General features: G+C 40.4%; 1 protein-coding gene across 14 annotated transcripts in view; it reads left to right on the forward strand.

Annotated features, from left to right (window-relative positions):
• Positions 1-2542: 2542 nt before the first annotated feature.
• ZMYM1 (zinc finger MYM-type containing 1) overlaps positions 2543-18008 on the forward strand; it is a 38820-nt gene continuing 23354 nt past the window's right edge. For 10 of the 14 annotated variants that reach the window (XR_010940719.1, XR_010940721.1, XM_067725433.1 and 7 more), the window contains exons 1-5: positions 2552-2630; positions 3290-3334; positions 14337-14506; positions 15626-15698; positions 15903-16152. Coding sequence is in view for 11 of the 14 variants with exons in the window: in XM_067725433.1 (XP_067581534.1) it covers positions 14411-14506; positions 15626-15698; positions 15903-16152 (419 nt within the window). In the remaining 3 variants the exon portion in view is untranslated. Of the gene's footprint in view, positions 2644-3289; positions 3335-14336; positions 14507-15625; positions 15699-15902; positions 16153-17504; positions 17694-18008 lie in introns of those variants that run through there. The other 4 variants (XM_067725426.1, XM_067725428.1, XM_067725427.1 and 1 more) reach the window with 4 other exon arrangements.

Consider the following 18008-nt stretch of genomic DNA (forward strand, 5'->3'; position numbering starts at 1 on the left):
GAATGTCATTGATTATGGATGAGATCCTGAGGGCTTTTCTTGGACTATGGCTTGACTCCTACTGGGCTTCTCTCTTTAGATACTTATTTCAAAGAGGTAAGGCAAGGAAACAAGTTGGGTTCCCATGCTTCATCCAAAAGTAACAGGTATGAATTTTAGGGCATACGCAAGTATGGAGGAAATAACTTACTTGTTTTCTCATAATCAGCTTAAATCTAAATCTGAGACCTCATGCTTACACTGGCAGAAAATTTAATCTCAGTCATTATTGGTGTTCCCGAGAAGAATGCCACCAGAGGTATGTATAGGTCCCATGGTGGGTCTTACTCGCCACCAAAGCATCATGGAATCTCTGCAGCTATTAGCTCAGTAGTCCAGACTGGTTACATCAGAGATGACCATTGCCCCAGTCTGCAGGTTCTCATCAGGACCAGTGGCTTGATCATGAGTATCTTCGGCAAGGATGTAACTCCTTATTCTCAGGGTCCAGCACTCTCCCCATAATGCGGTTGAAGAACATGTTGCAGGTCCCCTAAAATCACAGAACTATAGACCTTCATCCTCTTCCTGTAATTCTGAAATCTTTTCTTCCTTGGTTTCCTCTAAGGCATGTCTCTGCCTCCTGTCTCCCCTAACAACTCTCTCTCTCTCTCCCTCCCTCCCTGGATAATTTCATACTCTTTTCCGTCAGACTGAATTTTTACAAAACACGAGACCAGCTCTTGACTTCCAACAGCTTCTGCTTTTGGTCCTACTAAAATCCCTGAGATAATGATGCAAGGGAGGAAAAGTGTACAACAAATAACACAAATTAATATCTCAAAAATTAGATAACTGGGGCTTCCCTGGTGGCGCAGTGGTTGAGAGTCCGCCTGCCGATGCAGGGGACACGGGTTCGTGCCCTGGTCCGGGAAGATCCCACATGCCGCGGAGCGGCTGGGCCCGTGAGCCATGGCCGCTGAGCCTGCACGTCTGGAGCCTGTGCTCTGCAACAGGAGAGGCCACAGCAGTGAGAGGCCCACGTACTGCAAAAAAAAAAAAAAAAAAAAAATTAGATAACTGCCCCATGAACAAGCAGTTTGCACACCCGATGGAAGTCCTCACCCAGAACGAGGATTCAATTTTTTTTATAGTGTTTTTTTTCTTTTTCCTCAGTCCTGTTATCAGAAGCAGAGGTATGCACTCACTGCTCCAGTTCTCTTAAAGTTTCTACACAAAAGGTAAGGCTTGTCTCATGGATATTTTTTACTCGTAAGAGTCATTCATTAGAAACAGGAGCCTATACATCTTATAGGCTCAACTGCTTTATCTTGCTGCGTGAGACAAACTTTATGAACCTAGAAAGTAAAACACATTTATTGTTAGGAATTGCTCATGAGTACATTTATTAAAAGACAGGATTTTGTGGACTTCCCTGGTGGCACAGTGGTTAAGAATCTGCCTGCCAATGCAGGGGATAGGGGTCCCATCCCTGGTCTGGGAGGATTCCACATGCCACGGAACAACTAAGCCCATGCACCACAACTATTAAGCCTGCGGTCTAGAGCCCGCAAGCCACAACTACTGAAGCCCACGCTCCATAACTACTGAAGCCCATGCACCTAGAGCCCATGCTCCGCAACAAGAGAAGCCATCACGAGAAGCCCACGAGTAGCCTCTGCTCGCCGCAACTAGAGAACGCCCATGCGCAGCAATGAAGACCCAACGCAACCAACAATAATTAAACAAATTTATTTAAAAAAAGACAGGATTTTGTACTGCAAGTGACAGAAAACCAAGTCAACATAGGTTAAGAAAACCTAGGGCTTCCCTGGTGGCGCAGTGGTTGAGAGTCCGCCTGCCGATGCAGGGGACACGGGTTCGTGCCCCGGTCCGGGAAAATCCCACATGCCGCGGAGAGGCTGGTCCCGTGAGCCATGGCGGCTGAGCCTGCGCGTCCGGAGCCTGTGCTCCACAACAGGAGAGGCCACAACAGCGAGAGGCCCGCGTACAGCAAAAAAAAAAAAAAAAGAAAACCTAATGTCTCACATAATTTGAAAGTTCAAGAGTTGGACATCTGGGGCGTCCCTGGTGGCGCAGTGGTTAAGAATCCGCCTGCCAACGCAGGAGACAGGGGATCGAGCCCTGGTCCGGAAGATCCCACATGCCTCGGAGCAACTTAGCCCGTGCGCACAACTACTGAGCCTGCACTCTAGAGCCCCCCAAGCCACAACTACTGAAGCCCGTGCGCCCCAACAAAGAGAAGCCACCACAATGAGAAGCCTGCTCGCTGCAACTAGAGTAATCCTGTGCGCAGCAACGAAGACCCAACACAGCCAAAAACACAGCAAATAAATTAATTTATTTTAAAAAATAAAAAAAGAAATGTCCAAATCTGGCTGCCACCTATAATACATAGGGCTTCAGGGCTAAACTCCTAGTCCCTAGTGAGGGATCTGAACAGCCCCCTCACCCACCCCCAAGGTTGCCTTTTCCTATTGACGGAAAAGTGGCCCAGAGCCTGGGTGGGCGGGGGTGGGCGGCGGATGCACTGCGCATGCTCGGCCGCAGAGACCGACGGGGAAGGGGTGGGGCCTGCGCGACCGTTTCCCGTTGAAGTTCTTTTGAGAAACGTAGCGCGGCGACCGTCGGTGAGAGAAATTAGTAAGCCTCCTTAAGCGCTTGTAGTGTCGGTCTTTATTTCTGTGCTTTACCAGAGACGGGCGGAGAGTTTGGCCAGTCGGAGGAAGGATGAAATGTCTCGGAGGGCCGGGGTTCTAGGGACTCAGCCCTGCGTGCGGATGCCGCCATGTGGGGGCCGGGAATGCGGGGTCAGGCCCCTGGATAGTGTTTGTCGTCTCCTTTAACCTAGTCTGCAGAGAGTCGGGGCGTTTTGCCACCCCCCGACCCCCCCGCCAGCTTCCTGCGTTTCTCAGCGCCTACTCTGCTCCTGCGCCGTAACTGCCTTCAGCCTTCGGTCTTTCTCCATGGCCTCCGTTTCTAAAACATTACTTTGATCCCACCTGTGGCTCTCCCTCGTTAAGCAGTGATTTTTTTTCAAACTGAAAAAAAAATCATGGAACTCCTTTTGCAAATAGAGTTGTACATGGGATCTTAAATAAAAGGTATTTTTTAATTATTATAAATGTTTGGCTCGTCATGAAATGGAATTTGAAATTTTGATTAGATGAAGGTACAGTCTTTGTCATTTTATGTTATGTCATTTTGCTTTTGTGTACAAGATTGAATCGAAAGTATCTTGGTTGCATGGACTAATGTTTACAAACGGTGACTTTTTTAACTTTCTCAGGTTGCAATCTCATCATACTTTTAAATTAAACTGACTGGAAAGTAGGTAAGTGGAGAATTTTCTCTTTAAGTGTTGAATCACTGATAACATCTGACGATAGCTTGTATTCCTCATCACAAATATATAAGACAAGAAGCCCCCGAAATTTATAACAAGAACTACATTTAGTCCTAACACTTTGCACATTTAACTCTTAGGTTGAGGCAAGAGTATTAAAGGAGTAGATGCCCTTGCTAAAACAGTAAATTCACTTCTAGGATTTTCTGTGAGTGGACGTATACAGTTTAGAACCCAAAAAGCGTAAGTGCAAAGCTGTAAACTTCCTCATCAATGACACAGCTACAAGGCATTGAATTATGTTCACCCTGGTGGCAGGAAAAGCTATTTTCTGAAGGTCTCTGTTAATCTAGCACAAATTAATGCTTTGGAGGTCACCAAAATACTTCACATTTGGTATGTAACACAGTTAAGTGTATCTCATAATTTTATTAGTTTTTTTAAAGTAAATTTTTACTTAAAGAAATATGAAGTGTTTGATGAACCCCAAAAGCTACTGATGTTCAAGACTTAAGTTCAAGGTTTTTGGTATTTAAGGACTTTCCGGATATGAACCACATCTGCTTTTCCAACTTCATTTCCTTCCACTAGCACTCTTGCATTTTATCTTCATCAGTAACTCCACTTCTTAGAGTTCCCATATATTTGTGTTTTTCCACATACTGTCCCTATATCTGAAATATCCCCCGTGATTGCTTCATAGACACCTACTTGAAAACCTAGCTGAAATATAACCTTCTAAGACTTCTTTGACCATCTTCTCTTACCTCATTTCTGCTTTGTACCTCATGTATGCTTACATTGTGCTAGGCAGAGTGTTATGAGAGTCTGCACGTGGTAATTATCTCTATAACCCCAGCACCTATGCACTTCATCAGTAGTGGCTCCCCATTGCCTACAGAACTAAAAATGGACATTTTCGTTTGGTTTGAGAAGCGTTTAGCCTTCTGCCTCCAGTCTTCCTATCATTCCAGTAAAAGAGCTTGCAGAACTCAACGAATAAAACAAATCTTTGGTAAGTGTAATGCGTAAAGAAGTAGCTGTAATGCAAAGAAATAAGAGTATACCTGCTTCTGGACTCTTACATTACTCATTTTATTTTTGCTTGTGTCCATACCATACCATCTTAACTACTGTAGCTTTTTAGTAAGTCCTCAAATTTTTTTCTTTTTTGAGATTGTAGTGCCTATTCGAGGTTGTGTATACATTTTATGTACATTATGATCATCTTGCAGGTTCAACAAAAACTGGGATTTTGATCTGTAGCTCAGTTTGGGGAAAACTGACTTAATATTGAGTCAATCACTGTCTCTCTCCATTTATTTAGATCTTACTTTATTTCTCTCAGCATTGTTTTGTTTTCAGTCTAGAGATCTTGACGTATTTCATTAGATTTATTCCAATATTTGATGTTTTATGACACTATAGAAAAGTTATTTTAAATTTTTAAATTTCTAATTCTACAAAGAAATATAATTGATTTTTTTAATATTGACCTTGCTAAATTTACTTAATAATTTCAGTAGTTATTTGGAAATCCTTTTGGATTTTCTATGTACACAATATGTCATCTATAAGTAATGATGATTTTAATTTTTTTTTTTTTTTTTTTCCTTCGGTACACGGGCTTCTCACTGTTGTGGCCTTTCCCGTTGCGGAGCACAGGCTCTGGACGCGCAGGCTCAGCGGCCATGGCTCATGGGCCTAAGCCACTCCGCGGCATGTGGGATCTTCCCGGACCAGGGCACGAACCCGTGTCCCCTGCATCGGCAGGCGGACTCTCAACCACTGTACCACCAGGGAAGCCCTCACTTTTATTTTTGAAGGATGTTTTTACTGACTATAGAATTTTAGATAGATTTTTTCCCCCCAGCATTTTAAAGTTATTCCATTGGCCTCTGGCCTTCATTGTTTCTGACAAGACAGCCTTCATTCTTATTTTTGTTACCCTGTATGTTAACGTCCTTTTTTTCTAGCTGCCTTTAAGATTTTCTTTTTATCTTTGGTTTTCACCAGTGTGACTATGATGTGCAGAGTTGTCTTTTCCTTATGTTTATCTTATTTTTATTCATAGAACTTCTTGAATTCGTGTGGTTTGAAATTTTTGTTCATTTTGGGGAAATTGTCCAGCCAGTATTTCTTTAAATGTTGCTCCTGTTTCATTGCCTGTTTTCTCTTATTCTCAGGCTCAGTTTACATGTGTGTCAGACCATTTTGCTATTTCCCACATGTTGCTTACATTATTTGTATCCTTTTATGTATCAGTCTGACTACTTTGTACTAACCTGTTTTCTAGTTCACTAATTTGATATTAAATTCATCTGTTGAATTCTTAATTTCCCTATTTTACTTTCCAATTCTCAAATTCCCACGATTTTTTTAAAAATTGAATTCCAGGATTCTGCTGAACTTTTCCATCTTTTTCTGTATTTTCTTAAACACATCAAAGTTCTTGCCTACTAACATCAGTATGAGCCACACTGTGGGTCTGTTTCTGTTGTCTTTTTTCCCCTTGGTTTTTAGTTTTGTTTGATTAAATTATTTATTTGGTTGTGCTGGGTCTTAGTTGTGGCAGGCGGGCTCCCTAGTTGCGGCATGCAAACTCTTGGTTGCAGTATGCTAACTCTTAGTTGTGACATGCATGTGTGATCTAGTTCCCTGACCAGGGATTGAACCCGGGCCCCCTGCATTAGGAGCACGGAGTCTTAACCACTGCACCACCAGGGAAGTCCCTTCAGTTTTGTTTGTTGGGGAGTTGGGGGGAGTTTGCTCATACATTTTTATTCTGGACATTGTGGGTGAAAATTTTGAAAGACTCCTCCAGAGAGGACTGCAGTTCATTTAGGTGTGCAAATAGTACTAGCAGATTACATTGATCCTGTTGAGGGATTCTGTTAGGCATTAATTAGGGCTGATCTATTTAGGTTTGCCCTTTCTTCTAGGAAGTAGTCTTTTCTCCTGGGTTGTGGCCCTTACTCTTAGGGCTTGGCCTCCTGGAGTCTCAACTGAAAGTCCACATCTTTACCAAGTCCCCTCTTCCTTATCTGGGCTTAAATTTCAACTGTTCTTAGCTTTGCAAAGCTACTGTAATCTCTTTTAGCCTCCCAACTGCTGTTTTCTGCTAGGTTTTTTGGAGTCTTGCTCTGTAGATGTGCAGTTTAAGGGTTAGCTAATGAGTGGAGATGGGGAATATTTGTGTGCAAATTTGGGGGCTTATTTCTCTGAGGTTCTTTCCTCCCAGATTGTGCCTCTTGAGTTCCAGCTACTTAGGCACCCAGAACTCCTATCTCCGTAGCTCACTATGCTGCTATTCTCTGCTTGGGCATTTTCCTTTATCCTGGAAGGTGCCCTCAGAGGTAAAGCCTGTTAATTTTTTTTTTTTTTTTTTTGCGGTACGCGGGCCTCTCACTGTTGCGGCCTCTCCCGTTGCGGAGCACAGGCTCCGGACGCTAGGCCCAGCGGCCATGGCTCACAGGCCCAGCCGCTCCGCGGTATGTGGGATCCTCCTGGACCGGGGTACAAACCCGCGTCCCCTGCATCGGCAGGCAGACCCCCAACCACTGCGCCACCAGGGAAGCCCAAGCCTGTTAATTTTATAATTGTTTCCAGTGGAAGAATTTAGCATACTAAAAGCTATTCTGTTATACCTAGATTTATCTTATCTAGGCATATCTTATTTTTAATTCTTGCCAATTTGATAAAATCTAGAGCTGAGTTGGTTTAGAAGCTGAGTAGAATTTGAATAGGCAGAAATGACTTTGCAAGTAGAACAGTAAGAGCACAAGTGTAGTGGGGAGGGAAATTCTCTCTTTCTTAGATTGACAATTAATTAATCTTTCATCGACAGGTTTATGTATGCAATATTGTACTAATTTTCCAGGAAGAAAGTGTATACATTCCGTCTGGAGGTCTGTCTGTGTGTCTAGAAGTAACTGCTAATAGCTTGCCATTTCTTTGCAGTCTCAAGGGTTTTTGTTTGTTTTATTGAAGTATAGTTGATTTAAAATATTGTGTTAGTTTCAGGTGTACAGCAGAGTGATTCAGTTATATATATATTTCTTCAGATTATTTTCCATTATAGGTTATTACAAATATTGAATATATATATATATTTACTGTGCTATACAGTAAATCCTTGTTGCTTAGCTATTTTATGTATAGAGGTTTGTATTACTTAATCCCATACTCCTAATTTATCCCTCCCCCTTCCCTTTCCTTTTGGTAACTAAGTTTGTTTTCTGTGTCTGTTTGTTTCTATTTTGTATATAGACTTATTTGTATTATTTTTTAGATTCCACATATAAGTGATATCATACAATATTTGTCTTTGAGTGACTTACTTCACTTAGTATGATATTCTCTAGGTCCATCCTTGTTGCTGCAAATGCAATGTTTCATTCTTTTTTATGGCTTAATAATATTCCGTTGTATATATATACCAATCTTCTTAACCCAGCCATCTGTTAATGGGCACTTGGGTTGTTTCTATATCTTGGCTATTGTAAATAGTGCTGCTATGAACATTGGGGTGCATGTATGTTTTTGAATCAGAGTTTTCATCTTTTCCTGATATATGCCTGGAAGTGGAATTGCTGGATCACATGGTAGCTCTATTTTTAGCGGTTTTTTAATTTATTTATTTATTTATTTTTCACTGTGTTGGGTTTTTGTTGCTGTGCGCCAGCTTTCTCTAGTGGCAGCAAGCAGGGGCTACTTTTCGTTGAGTGCGCAGGCTTCTCGTTATGGTGGCTTCTCTTGTTGAGGAGCACGGGCTCTAGGCGCACGAGCTTCAGTAGTTGTGGCTCACAGGTTCAGTAGTTGTGGTTCGTGGGCTCTAGAGTACAGACTCAGTAGTTGTGGTGCATGGGCTTAGTTGCTCCGTGGCATGTGGAATCTTCCTGGACCATGCCTCAAACCTGTGTCCCCTGCATTGGCAAGTGGATTCTTAACCACTGCGCCACCAGGGAAGCCCTATTTTTAGTTTTTTAAGGAACTTCCATACTGTTCTCCATAGTGCCTGCATCAATTTACATTCCCACTAAAGTGTAGGAGAGTTCCCTTTTCTCCACACCCTCTCCTGCATTTATTATTTGTAGACTTTTTGATGATAGCCATTCTGACTGGTGTGAGGTTATACCTTATTGTAGTTTTGATTTGCATTTCTCTAATAATGTTGAGCATCTTTTCATATGCCTGTTGGCTATCTGTATGTCTTCTTTGGAGAAATGTCTATTTAGGTCTTCTGCCCATTCTTTGATTGGGTTGTTTGGGGTTTTTGATATTGAGTTGTATGACCTGTTTTTATATGTTGGAAGTTAAGGCCTTGTCGGTCACATCATTTGCAAATATTTTCTCCCGTTCTGTAGGTTGTCTTTTTGTTTTGTTGATTGTTTCCTCTGCTGTGCCAAAGCTTTTGATGAGGTCCCGTTTATTTTTGCTTTTATTTGTTTTGCCTTGGGAGACTGATCTAAGAAAATACAGTTACGATTTATGTCAGAAAATGTTTTGCCTTTGTTCCTTTCTAGGAGTTTTATGGCGTCTTATATTTAGGTCTTTAAACCATTTGGAGTTTATTTTTGTATGTGGTTTGAGGGGGTGTTCTAATTTCATTGATTTACATGTAACTGTCCAGCTTTCCCAACACCAGTTGCTGAAAAGACTGTCTTTTCTCCATTGTATTTTCTTGCCTCCTTCGTCATAAATTAATTGACCATAGGTGTGTGGGTTTATTTCTGGGCTCTCTATTATGTTCCATTGATCTGTATGTCTGTTTTTGTGCCAATACCATGCTGTTTTGATAACTATAGATTTGTAGTATAGTCTGAAATCTGGAAGCATTATGCCTCTGGCTTTGTTCTTTGTCTTTTATGGTTCCCTATAAATTTTAGGATTATTTGTTCTACTTCTGTGAAAAGTGTCATGGGTGTTTTGATAGGGATTACATTAAATCTGTAGATTGCTTTAGGTAGTATGGCCATTTTAACAATATTAATTCTTCCAATCTAAGAGTATGGGATATCTTTCCATTTCTTTGAATCATGTTCAGTTTCTTTTATCAATGTTATATCGTTTTCAGTGTATTGGTCTTTTACTTCCTAGTATAAATTTATTCCTTAAGGTTTTATGGGAGTTTCTAACATGATTTTGAATGAGATTTTTTTTTTTTAACTTTCTCTTTCTGTTACTCATGTTTTCCTTTAAAAACATGTGACTTTGGTTTTCTGCTCCATGATATATCCCTCTTTGGTTTAAATTAAAATGTTTTAAATTACTTATTACCAAGTAGTACTAACTAGCAGAAAGATATTTATCCTATGACGGCTAATAGTCTCCAACATACATAGTTTAGCCCCAGTTGGGGAAGATGGGTGCGACTATGTTAAAAAGAGGTCTCTAGGATTTATTTTACTCCTTTGTTCATTGTACTGAAAAAGGAAGTAATGAATTTGTTATTCGTATATGTCTTTTGCTCTTTTTGGTTTTTTAGTAGCTAAAGAAATGTTATATACCATTTTCCTCTACCTCAGAAGTATATATATTTTTTTTAATATTTAACTGCTCTGCCTTTTTTTATACTTTATTTATTTATTTATTTATTTGGTTGTGCCAAGTGTTAGTTGCAGCACGCAGGATCTTCATTGCCGGGTGCAGGATCTTCGTTGTGTGGCCTGCAGGATCTTTTAGTTGTGGCACGTGGGATGTTTAGTTGCAGCATGCGAACTCTTAGTTGCAGCATGTGAACTCTTAGTTGTGGGATGTGGGATCTAGTTCCCTGACCAGGGATCCAGCCCGGCCCCTTGCATTGGGAGTGCAGAGTCTTAGCCACTGGACCACCAGGGAAGTCCCAGAAATATATTTTAGATTAATTACACTTTCAGGGTACTTTCTATTCTTTGCCTATGTGATGACTGACATGTATGAAGGGATTCCTAGATGTTTTATTTTTAATTGATCTTTAGACTTAACATAGCATATTTACTTTCAGATGAAGGGAATATATAATCTAGTAGTTAATTTCCAGTGAGTTTTGCTTTGCTGGTTGTATGTAACACTCAGATGGGTTGAGCAGAGACTATATGAGCTTTTATTGCACTTCACAGTCAGGCCTTATTTAATTTTCTGCCTTGGGATAGGAGTATCAACTACAAATTAGCACTTGCCGTTGGCACTTGCCAACTACCTCTACAAGGATTAAATCATGAGCTGCTGCAGCTGCTGACTTTCAACACCCCCTGAAAGGAGTTCAGGGTGGAGAGCAGAAATGAGGCACTCTGTGCTCTGGGAAAAACTGGCAGAACAGGTCTTCAGATAGTTAGATATTTTCAGGAGCCGATTTTATGAGCCCAATTCTTGTTATCTCCTCATATCTAGAAAAGCACTAAAATCCTTCATGGTGATGACTGCTCCTCCGACTAGCAGAAGTATACTCCCCCTTCACCAAAGTCACATATATACTGACCTTCCCCCCTACCTCTTTGGAGCGGTTTCTCAGAGCTATCTGAAATGCTGTCTCCCTGTCCTCATTTTGCCCCAAATAAAACTTAACTCGCAACTCTTACGTTGTGCATTTTTTAAGTCTACAGGAGCTTTCAGTAAGAGCTGAGTTAAAGATCAGTGAGTTGAGTGGCGGAGTCCCAACCTCAAAAATAAAAGACAATTACGGAACTTCGGGGTTTTCAATGTACTAACTCAGAATAAAACCAGAGACCTGGAGTTACTCCAGTAAGAACTTTAACTTAATCATATCTGTTTTACTTATCTCCTACCCTCCATAATCATTAGTTGTAAAGACCTTTTTTTAAAAGAGTATCCTTTTCTCTTGGAGGTGATGTAAGAGGAATCCAGGAGACTTGTCCTCTGCAGCCAAGTTAGGATTGCAGGAAGGGAAAGAGTTGCAAAGGATTTAGAATTGTAGGTGGCAGCTACAAGAAAAATGGAAAATAGACCTCAGTTAAGGAAAAAGAAGAACACAAGGAACCAGTCTGTCCTTGAGAGAAGAGGCCTTGGAGCTGAACACTTGTTACCTGAAAACTGGGTTTGCCCCTTGGTGGGCGTCAAGCCAGTAGACGCAACCAAGCCAAAGATCTGGAGAAGGAAGGATTTATTTATTATTACTTGCAGCAAATAAGGAGAACACTGGGGATCTTTACCAAAGCAGTATCTCCCCAACAGCAAAATTGGGGAAGTTTTAAGCTAAGGGTACATGCCTGTTCATGAAGGGACTTGAGCAGAGGAGAATTCAGCGTAGAATTGGGGGAAAGGTTGACAGAGTCCAAGCTTTAGTTGATTGAAGTCTGGAGGCTCAGCATCATCTTTCCATCCTCCACCTGGGTGGGAGCCTTAGCTCTTACAGAACTGAAAGATATATTGTTATTCCCTTGAGGAACCAGGACCCTTGCCCCTAGGCTGCACTGTTGTTTCTTGACTGCTCCTCCCTTGTTTCTGTATTCCCTCAAGATCATTAATTACTGAGACCTGTTCAAGGCCAAGCATTGAGGCCAGGCTTAGATCACAAAATGGCTTAGGCCAAAATGGGTTCTCTTATGTCAGGAAAGCCATTCCTGGTTCTCTTTCTCCAGGGACCCCCTGAGCTATCTGCTTACACAATCCAAGGCTCCTGTAGTTCCTCAAAAGTTATAAAATGGAATTCTTTTTTAAGCTTGAATGCACAGCAATCTTTTATATTGATTTTGGATTTTAGCTATTGTTTGGGGGTCTTTTTTGCAGTTTTTTGTTTGTTTGGCTGTATTGGGTCTTCATTGCGCGCGGGCTTTCTCTAGTTGAGGCGGGGTCTACTCTTCGTTGCGGTGCGTGGGCTTCTCATTGCGGTGGCTTCTCTTTGTTGCGGAGCACGAGCTCTAGGCACACACGTTTCGGTAGTTGTGACACATGAGCTCAGTAGTTGTGGCGCACAGGCTTAGTTGCTCTGCAGCATGTGGTATCTTCCCAGACCAGGGCTCGAACCCATGTCCCCTGCATTGGCAGGTGGATTCTTAACCACTGAGCCACCAGGGAAGTCCTTAGCTGTTGTTTAAAAAGAAAAAAAAAAAGTCAACCCAGTAAATTTGAAGATCTAACTGACCTTATTCATGAATCTGGCAGTATCCCATCTAGTAAATAGCAGGGCACTCAAGGAACTGTACAAGATGGAACGTCTTTATAGGCAGAAAGAGGGTAGGACAAGAAAGCTAAAAGAGTGGACTAGTTTAGACAGGGTCACCTTCCCTTAGGGGAAAGCAGGGGGTCTTGGGCAGATTACCTCACTAGTGCTGACCAGGAAATTAAACTGATTGGCTTAAAATTCCACTCCTTGGAGAGGCTGAAACTACAGTTCTGTTAGGAATTATCAATAAGTCTTGGCGGGGCTTAGCACAGTTAAGGCCAGCTTGGGCTTGTTGTTTCTTCTTAACACTATTTACCAAAAAGGAATCCGTTGATGGCGGGGGGGGGGGGGGGGGGGGGGGGGGGATTAAGTATAATGGGGAAATAGCTTCAAGACATAATTAGAAGGTATATTTGATATAATTTGGTGATTAGATGTGGGAGAAGAGGCATTTAGGACTGTCCCTAGATTTCTGGCTTGGGAAATTGAGTATATACCATAGTGTCATTTCCCAAGAAAGGGAACATGTGTAAAGCAGGTTTATGTGGATAATATAAGAATATGATTTTAAATCTCCTGGACTTGAGGGACCTGTAGAACATACAAGTGGAGATATTTAATAGGCAATTGGGTATATGGGCTAGAGCTCAGGTATGTAGGGGAAAAATAGCCTATAGATGATAGTTGAATCCCAGGTTGTGCCCATAGAGCAAGCAAGAAGAGTCCTGAGGAATTGTGCTTTGGAGGAACACAGATATTCAGAAGCAGGTGAAATAAATGTTTGAGAAAAAGACTGGCAAAGAGGTAGGAGGAGAGATAGGTCTTGGAGTCTTAAGAGTCAAGGAAGGAGAGGGACTTCCCTGGTGGTCCATTGGTAAAGAATCCGCCTTCCAATGCACGAGACATGGGTTGGATCCCTAGTTGGGGAGCTAAGGTTCCATGTGCTGCGGGGCAACTAAGCTCATGCACCACAAGTACTGAGCTTGTGCACCTCAAGGAGAGAGCCCGCGTGCCACAAACTACAGAGCCCATGTGCTCTGGAGCCTGTGCGCCACAACAAAGAGCCCGCACCGCAATGAAAGATCCTGCAGCCTCAACAAAGACCCCTGCATGCTGCAACTAAGACCCGACGCAGCCAAACAAATAAAGAAAATAAATAAAAGAAATCCTTCGCCTTTAAAAAAAAAAAAAGTCAAGGAAGAAGAGAATTTCAAAAACAAGTGAAGGAACAGTCAGAGGGAGGGCAGTAGCTTTAGAAATTTTTGAATGTATTTAAATGATTCTATGAGAGAAACCAATAAGGAGGGGAAGAGGCGACCTGAGGGAATAGAAATAGAGACCAGTCTCTATGCAAGAAAAAAGCATAAAGGTTTATCTACTGGAGAAGGCAGAAAGCAAAGCTATATTGGGGAGTAATGGATGAGGGAAGGAAGCTAGTGTTGTGAAAGAACGTTTTGTGCTTCCAGAAAATTACTATATTTGAAGGGACTAATGTTTAAAAATCAGATTCTTGAGACTTCCCTGGTGGTGCAGTGGTTAAGAATCCACCTGCCAATGCAGGGGACACACGTTCAATCCCTGGTCCAGAAAGACACCACATGCTGCAGAGCCAACTAAGCCCGTGTGCCACAACTACAGAGCCTGCTCTCTAGAGCCCTCAAGCCACAACTACTGAGCCCGCACACCACAACTACTGAAGCCCGCACGCCTAGAGCCCGTGATGCGCAACGAGAAGCCACCACAACGAGAAGCCCGCACACCACAACAAAGAGTAGCCCGCGCTCACCGCAACTAGAGAGAAAGCCTGCGTGCAGCAGCAAAGACCCAACACAGCCAAAATAAATAAAATTAAAATCAGACTCTTTATCAGTTCATATTTTATTTTAGGAATCTGGATACTGTTTTCCAAGAAAAAAACCATTAGTTTGGAACTGGAGGATTTCTTTGCATCAGACAGTAAGATGAAAGAATCAACAACAGATGGTGAATGTGACAAGGCAGTGGCGCCACAACTGAAGAGGCTAGATGAAATTAAGGCAGAACCTGACAATGCTCAGGTAAATATTTTACCTTATTTTCTATTTTCTAGAGTAGTATTTAATTATAAATTTTAGTTATGCAGGGGCTGGTTTATCAGTTGAAAATCTTAATTCCTTCCCCAAAGCAGTTGACCAAGTAACAACAGGGTGTGCAGTAAGTGCTGTAGTGAGCATATGCAAGAATATGAGAGAAGGTTGGACTGTTTGGAAGTGGGTTTGGGGGTTGATAAAAGGATTGCTTAGGGTATTATGGGCCTAACTGAGGTTAACACATTTTTGTTTTCATTTTTCTTAACTTGAAACAATACAAATAATTACTTATATGTTTTTATGCTGCTGTCTCTATTAAGTAGTAGAATTATTTAGTACATTTTAAATTCTTAGAATTTTTCTTTATTATTTGTTTATCCAAATTAGTTTCATATTTATCCTTAAACTTCTTTAAACATGTCAGATGCTAAAGAACCTATAAAGGAAAAACTGAATCAAGCTGTGAGTGTTTTGTAAGTAGGGCCAAATTTCCTTAGAATGTTTATATATGAACCAGCTGAAATTTATAGTGAAATGAAAAGTAATTTCATTTTTAATTAATTTCTAGTATTCTGTTTACAAATAGCTAAAGTAAATCAATACCAAGTAAGGGTATGACTCCCACTGAGTTGGTGACAATGGGAATATTGTCCATCTAGGAAGTACCCATTGCTCCTTCAGCCCGTGGACATTCAAAGACATAGATCAAGTTTAGGTAAATTGCCTGCTGCTCTGAAAAAAATCCTCCTTCGTTAGACTCATTCAGCCTAACCTAACAATTTTTGTGTTTAAGGACTTTATGAAGACAATTAGCTATTGGTGATCAGAACAAGAAGGGAAAATAGGATCATTGAGTATGTCTACTCTCTTTTTGTAGTAGCTAGTGAGGGACTCTGTTAACAAAACTTTATAAAGTCATATCTAGGTACAGTAGGAAATATTGTAGTAATTGATGGGTGTTATCAGCCAAAGGTCACCAAAAGGGTAGTGCTTACTTATGTACCATGGTTCAATTCAATTATGCAATTCACTGAACAGACTTGAGCATAATATATCATTTTCTATTGATTGACTGGTCGTTTTCATTATTTTTCAACTCTTTTTTAGGAGTATTGTCAAGCCCAACAGCCCAAAACTCAGGAGAATGACCTGAAAATAAACACTACGTTTTCAGACAATGGTAATAGAATTACTTAAGTTAATCATATTTATTCTGACCAATGTGATAGCCAGTTTATTCTGCTTTTTTAGAATGCCTTTGAATAGTGCATTGATTGTTTTGGGTTTCAAGTCCAAGAGAAGTAACCTCTATGAGATAATGGAAGAATGCATGCTTAATATTATGTAAATACTAATTTTTTTCCTTCCTGTTTTGTGTTTATAGCTTCTCCGATGACTACAGGCATTCAGCTTTCTCTGGCATCATCTGGCATGAATAAGATGCTTCCCTCAGTTTCAACCACAGCTATTCAGGTTTCCTGTTCTGGCTGTAAAAAAATTCTTCAAAAGGGGCAAACTGCTTATCAGAGGAAAGGGTCTACTCAGCTTTTCTGCTCCACACCGTGCATCACTGAATACATTTCATCTCTCAATTCACCAGCTCTTCCGAAGAGAACTTGTTCAAACTGCTCAAAGTATATAATTTTAAATTATGGCCCCTTTTACTTCCCTACATAGATCTTGATCAGAATCTTGGTTGTAATTTTCTGCATTTTTTTTTTTTTTTTTTTTTTCTGAAGAAGTAATCACCTAGGTTTAGGTAAAAGAAGCTACTTCTGCTTTTAGTTCCTCTAATAGATTCTTCAGAAATAGTTTTTTTTATCAAGAGAGTTCCAGAAATTAAAATGATAGGAGCTGTGTTTCTCTTCACCTTTAAATAATGACTTCTGAAACTTATTTTCCTATTCTTTTCATTTGAAATTCTCTGTAAGTGGGGTTATTGCGTGCCCATTATGTTTTATCATTTAACTGTATAGTGAGCAACCTACTAAAAATTTAATCATATAACAGTTATTTTTTTGACCTTCCAAGGTGTAAAGTTATTTAATGTTTATCTTGTAATGGCAAGTGAAGTAGTTTAATTGTTTTGAAAATTGAATAGCCTTAGGTAAACATAGATGTATGTATGTAATCTTTTTACGTTTTCTGTGAACTATTATTGGGGTCTTTTTTGCTAACGTTTTTACATATGTAAAGCAATTTAGATGAGAAGAAGGGAAGTAGTAGTGATTTCATAATGTCCAGAACTTTGAACACTACACTAAGATGTCTAAAGGATCAGTGCTTTGAGAGTCCCATAGTATTATAATTCTGGTTTGTTAGCACTCATTAAATGCTAGTGTTAAGTTTAAATGTCTTTGTTTCAGAACAAGAAAACGCATAGGCTACCAGTTTTGCCAGTAAATATAAATTCCTTTCAGATAATATCTTGTTTTGGAATCAGATTGCCACAATTTGAATCTTGCTTCCTCAATTTACATTTTGCTACTCTGTGTGATCCCTGAGCCACTATACAGCATCATCATTTGGGAGCTTGTTAAAAATGCAGAATCTCAGGTGTCACCCAGGCCTATTGAATCAGAACTACATTTATCCCCAAATGATTCATATACGTGCTAAAGTTCGAAAAGCATTGAGAACTTCTTTTTTAGTATTCCCATCTATTTTGTTAAATGTATGTAAGAATTTTGATCATTAAATAATGTATTTAAGTGATCAAAATAATATTTGCATGTAATAAGAACCCAGTAAATGTTGGCTGTCACTATTATTCTCTTAACAAACTCACATACCCTTTATACTGGTTGCTTCAGCTCCTCATTTGGCTGCTGCTTCAGGAGTTAACCTTTGCTTCAAGTCTTCCTCCCCAGAACTCTACTTACCTTTCTTTTGTGCTTTGTAAACCCTTTAACACTATACTTTGTCCTTTTTCTTTTTTGCTGTGAGCTGTATGGCACTCTCTTCAGCATGCTTTCTTTCTCTGCAGAGTCATAAAACTGGAAGGGACCTTAGAGATCATCCAGTCCAAATATTTTCTTTTGGTTTTGAGGAAACTGAGGCTCTGAGAAGTTAAAGTATCATGTTGCTGTGTTTGGAGTTTACCCATTATACATCTTCAGCGGAGCTCCCAGACAGATGACAGATTGAAAAGGCTGAAGCAGGAAAGATTTAGTGTGTAAGTTGTTCTCTAAGGCAAAGAAATCCAGTATGAACAAAACATGAAATAAGTTTTACTTCCTTTGGAATAAAAATGTTTTGATAGAAAATAGTATTTTATAGGTTGGTGGAAATGTGGTACAGTGATGCGTAGGCTGCGAGAGGCTGTCCATTGTTCAGAGTAACCTTTACTGTTTTCAGAACTTTTTACTGTACATTCATTCATTAGCCTCTTGTATTAGTTATGTAGTTCTCAAGATTTTAGCTAATTATCAGTTGAGGTTTTTGATGAGGTTTTTTTTTTAATAGTGATTTTAAATCTGTTCTGAGTCGC

This window comes from Pseudorca crassidens, chromosome 2 (assembly GCF_039906515.1).
Source record: "Pseudorca crassidens isolate mPseCra1 chromosome 2, mPseCra1.hap1, whole genome shotgun sequence".
NCBI lineage: Eukaryota > Metazoa > Chordata > Mammalia > Artiodactyla > Delphinidae > Pseudorca > Pseudorca crassidens.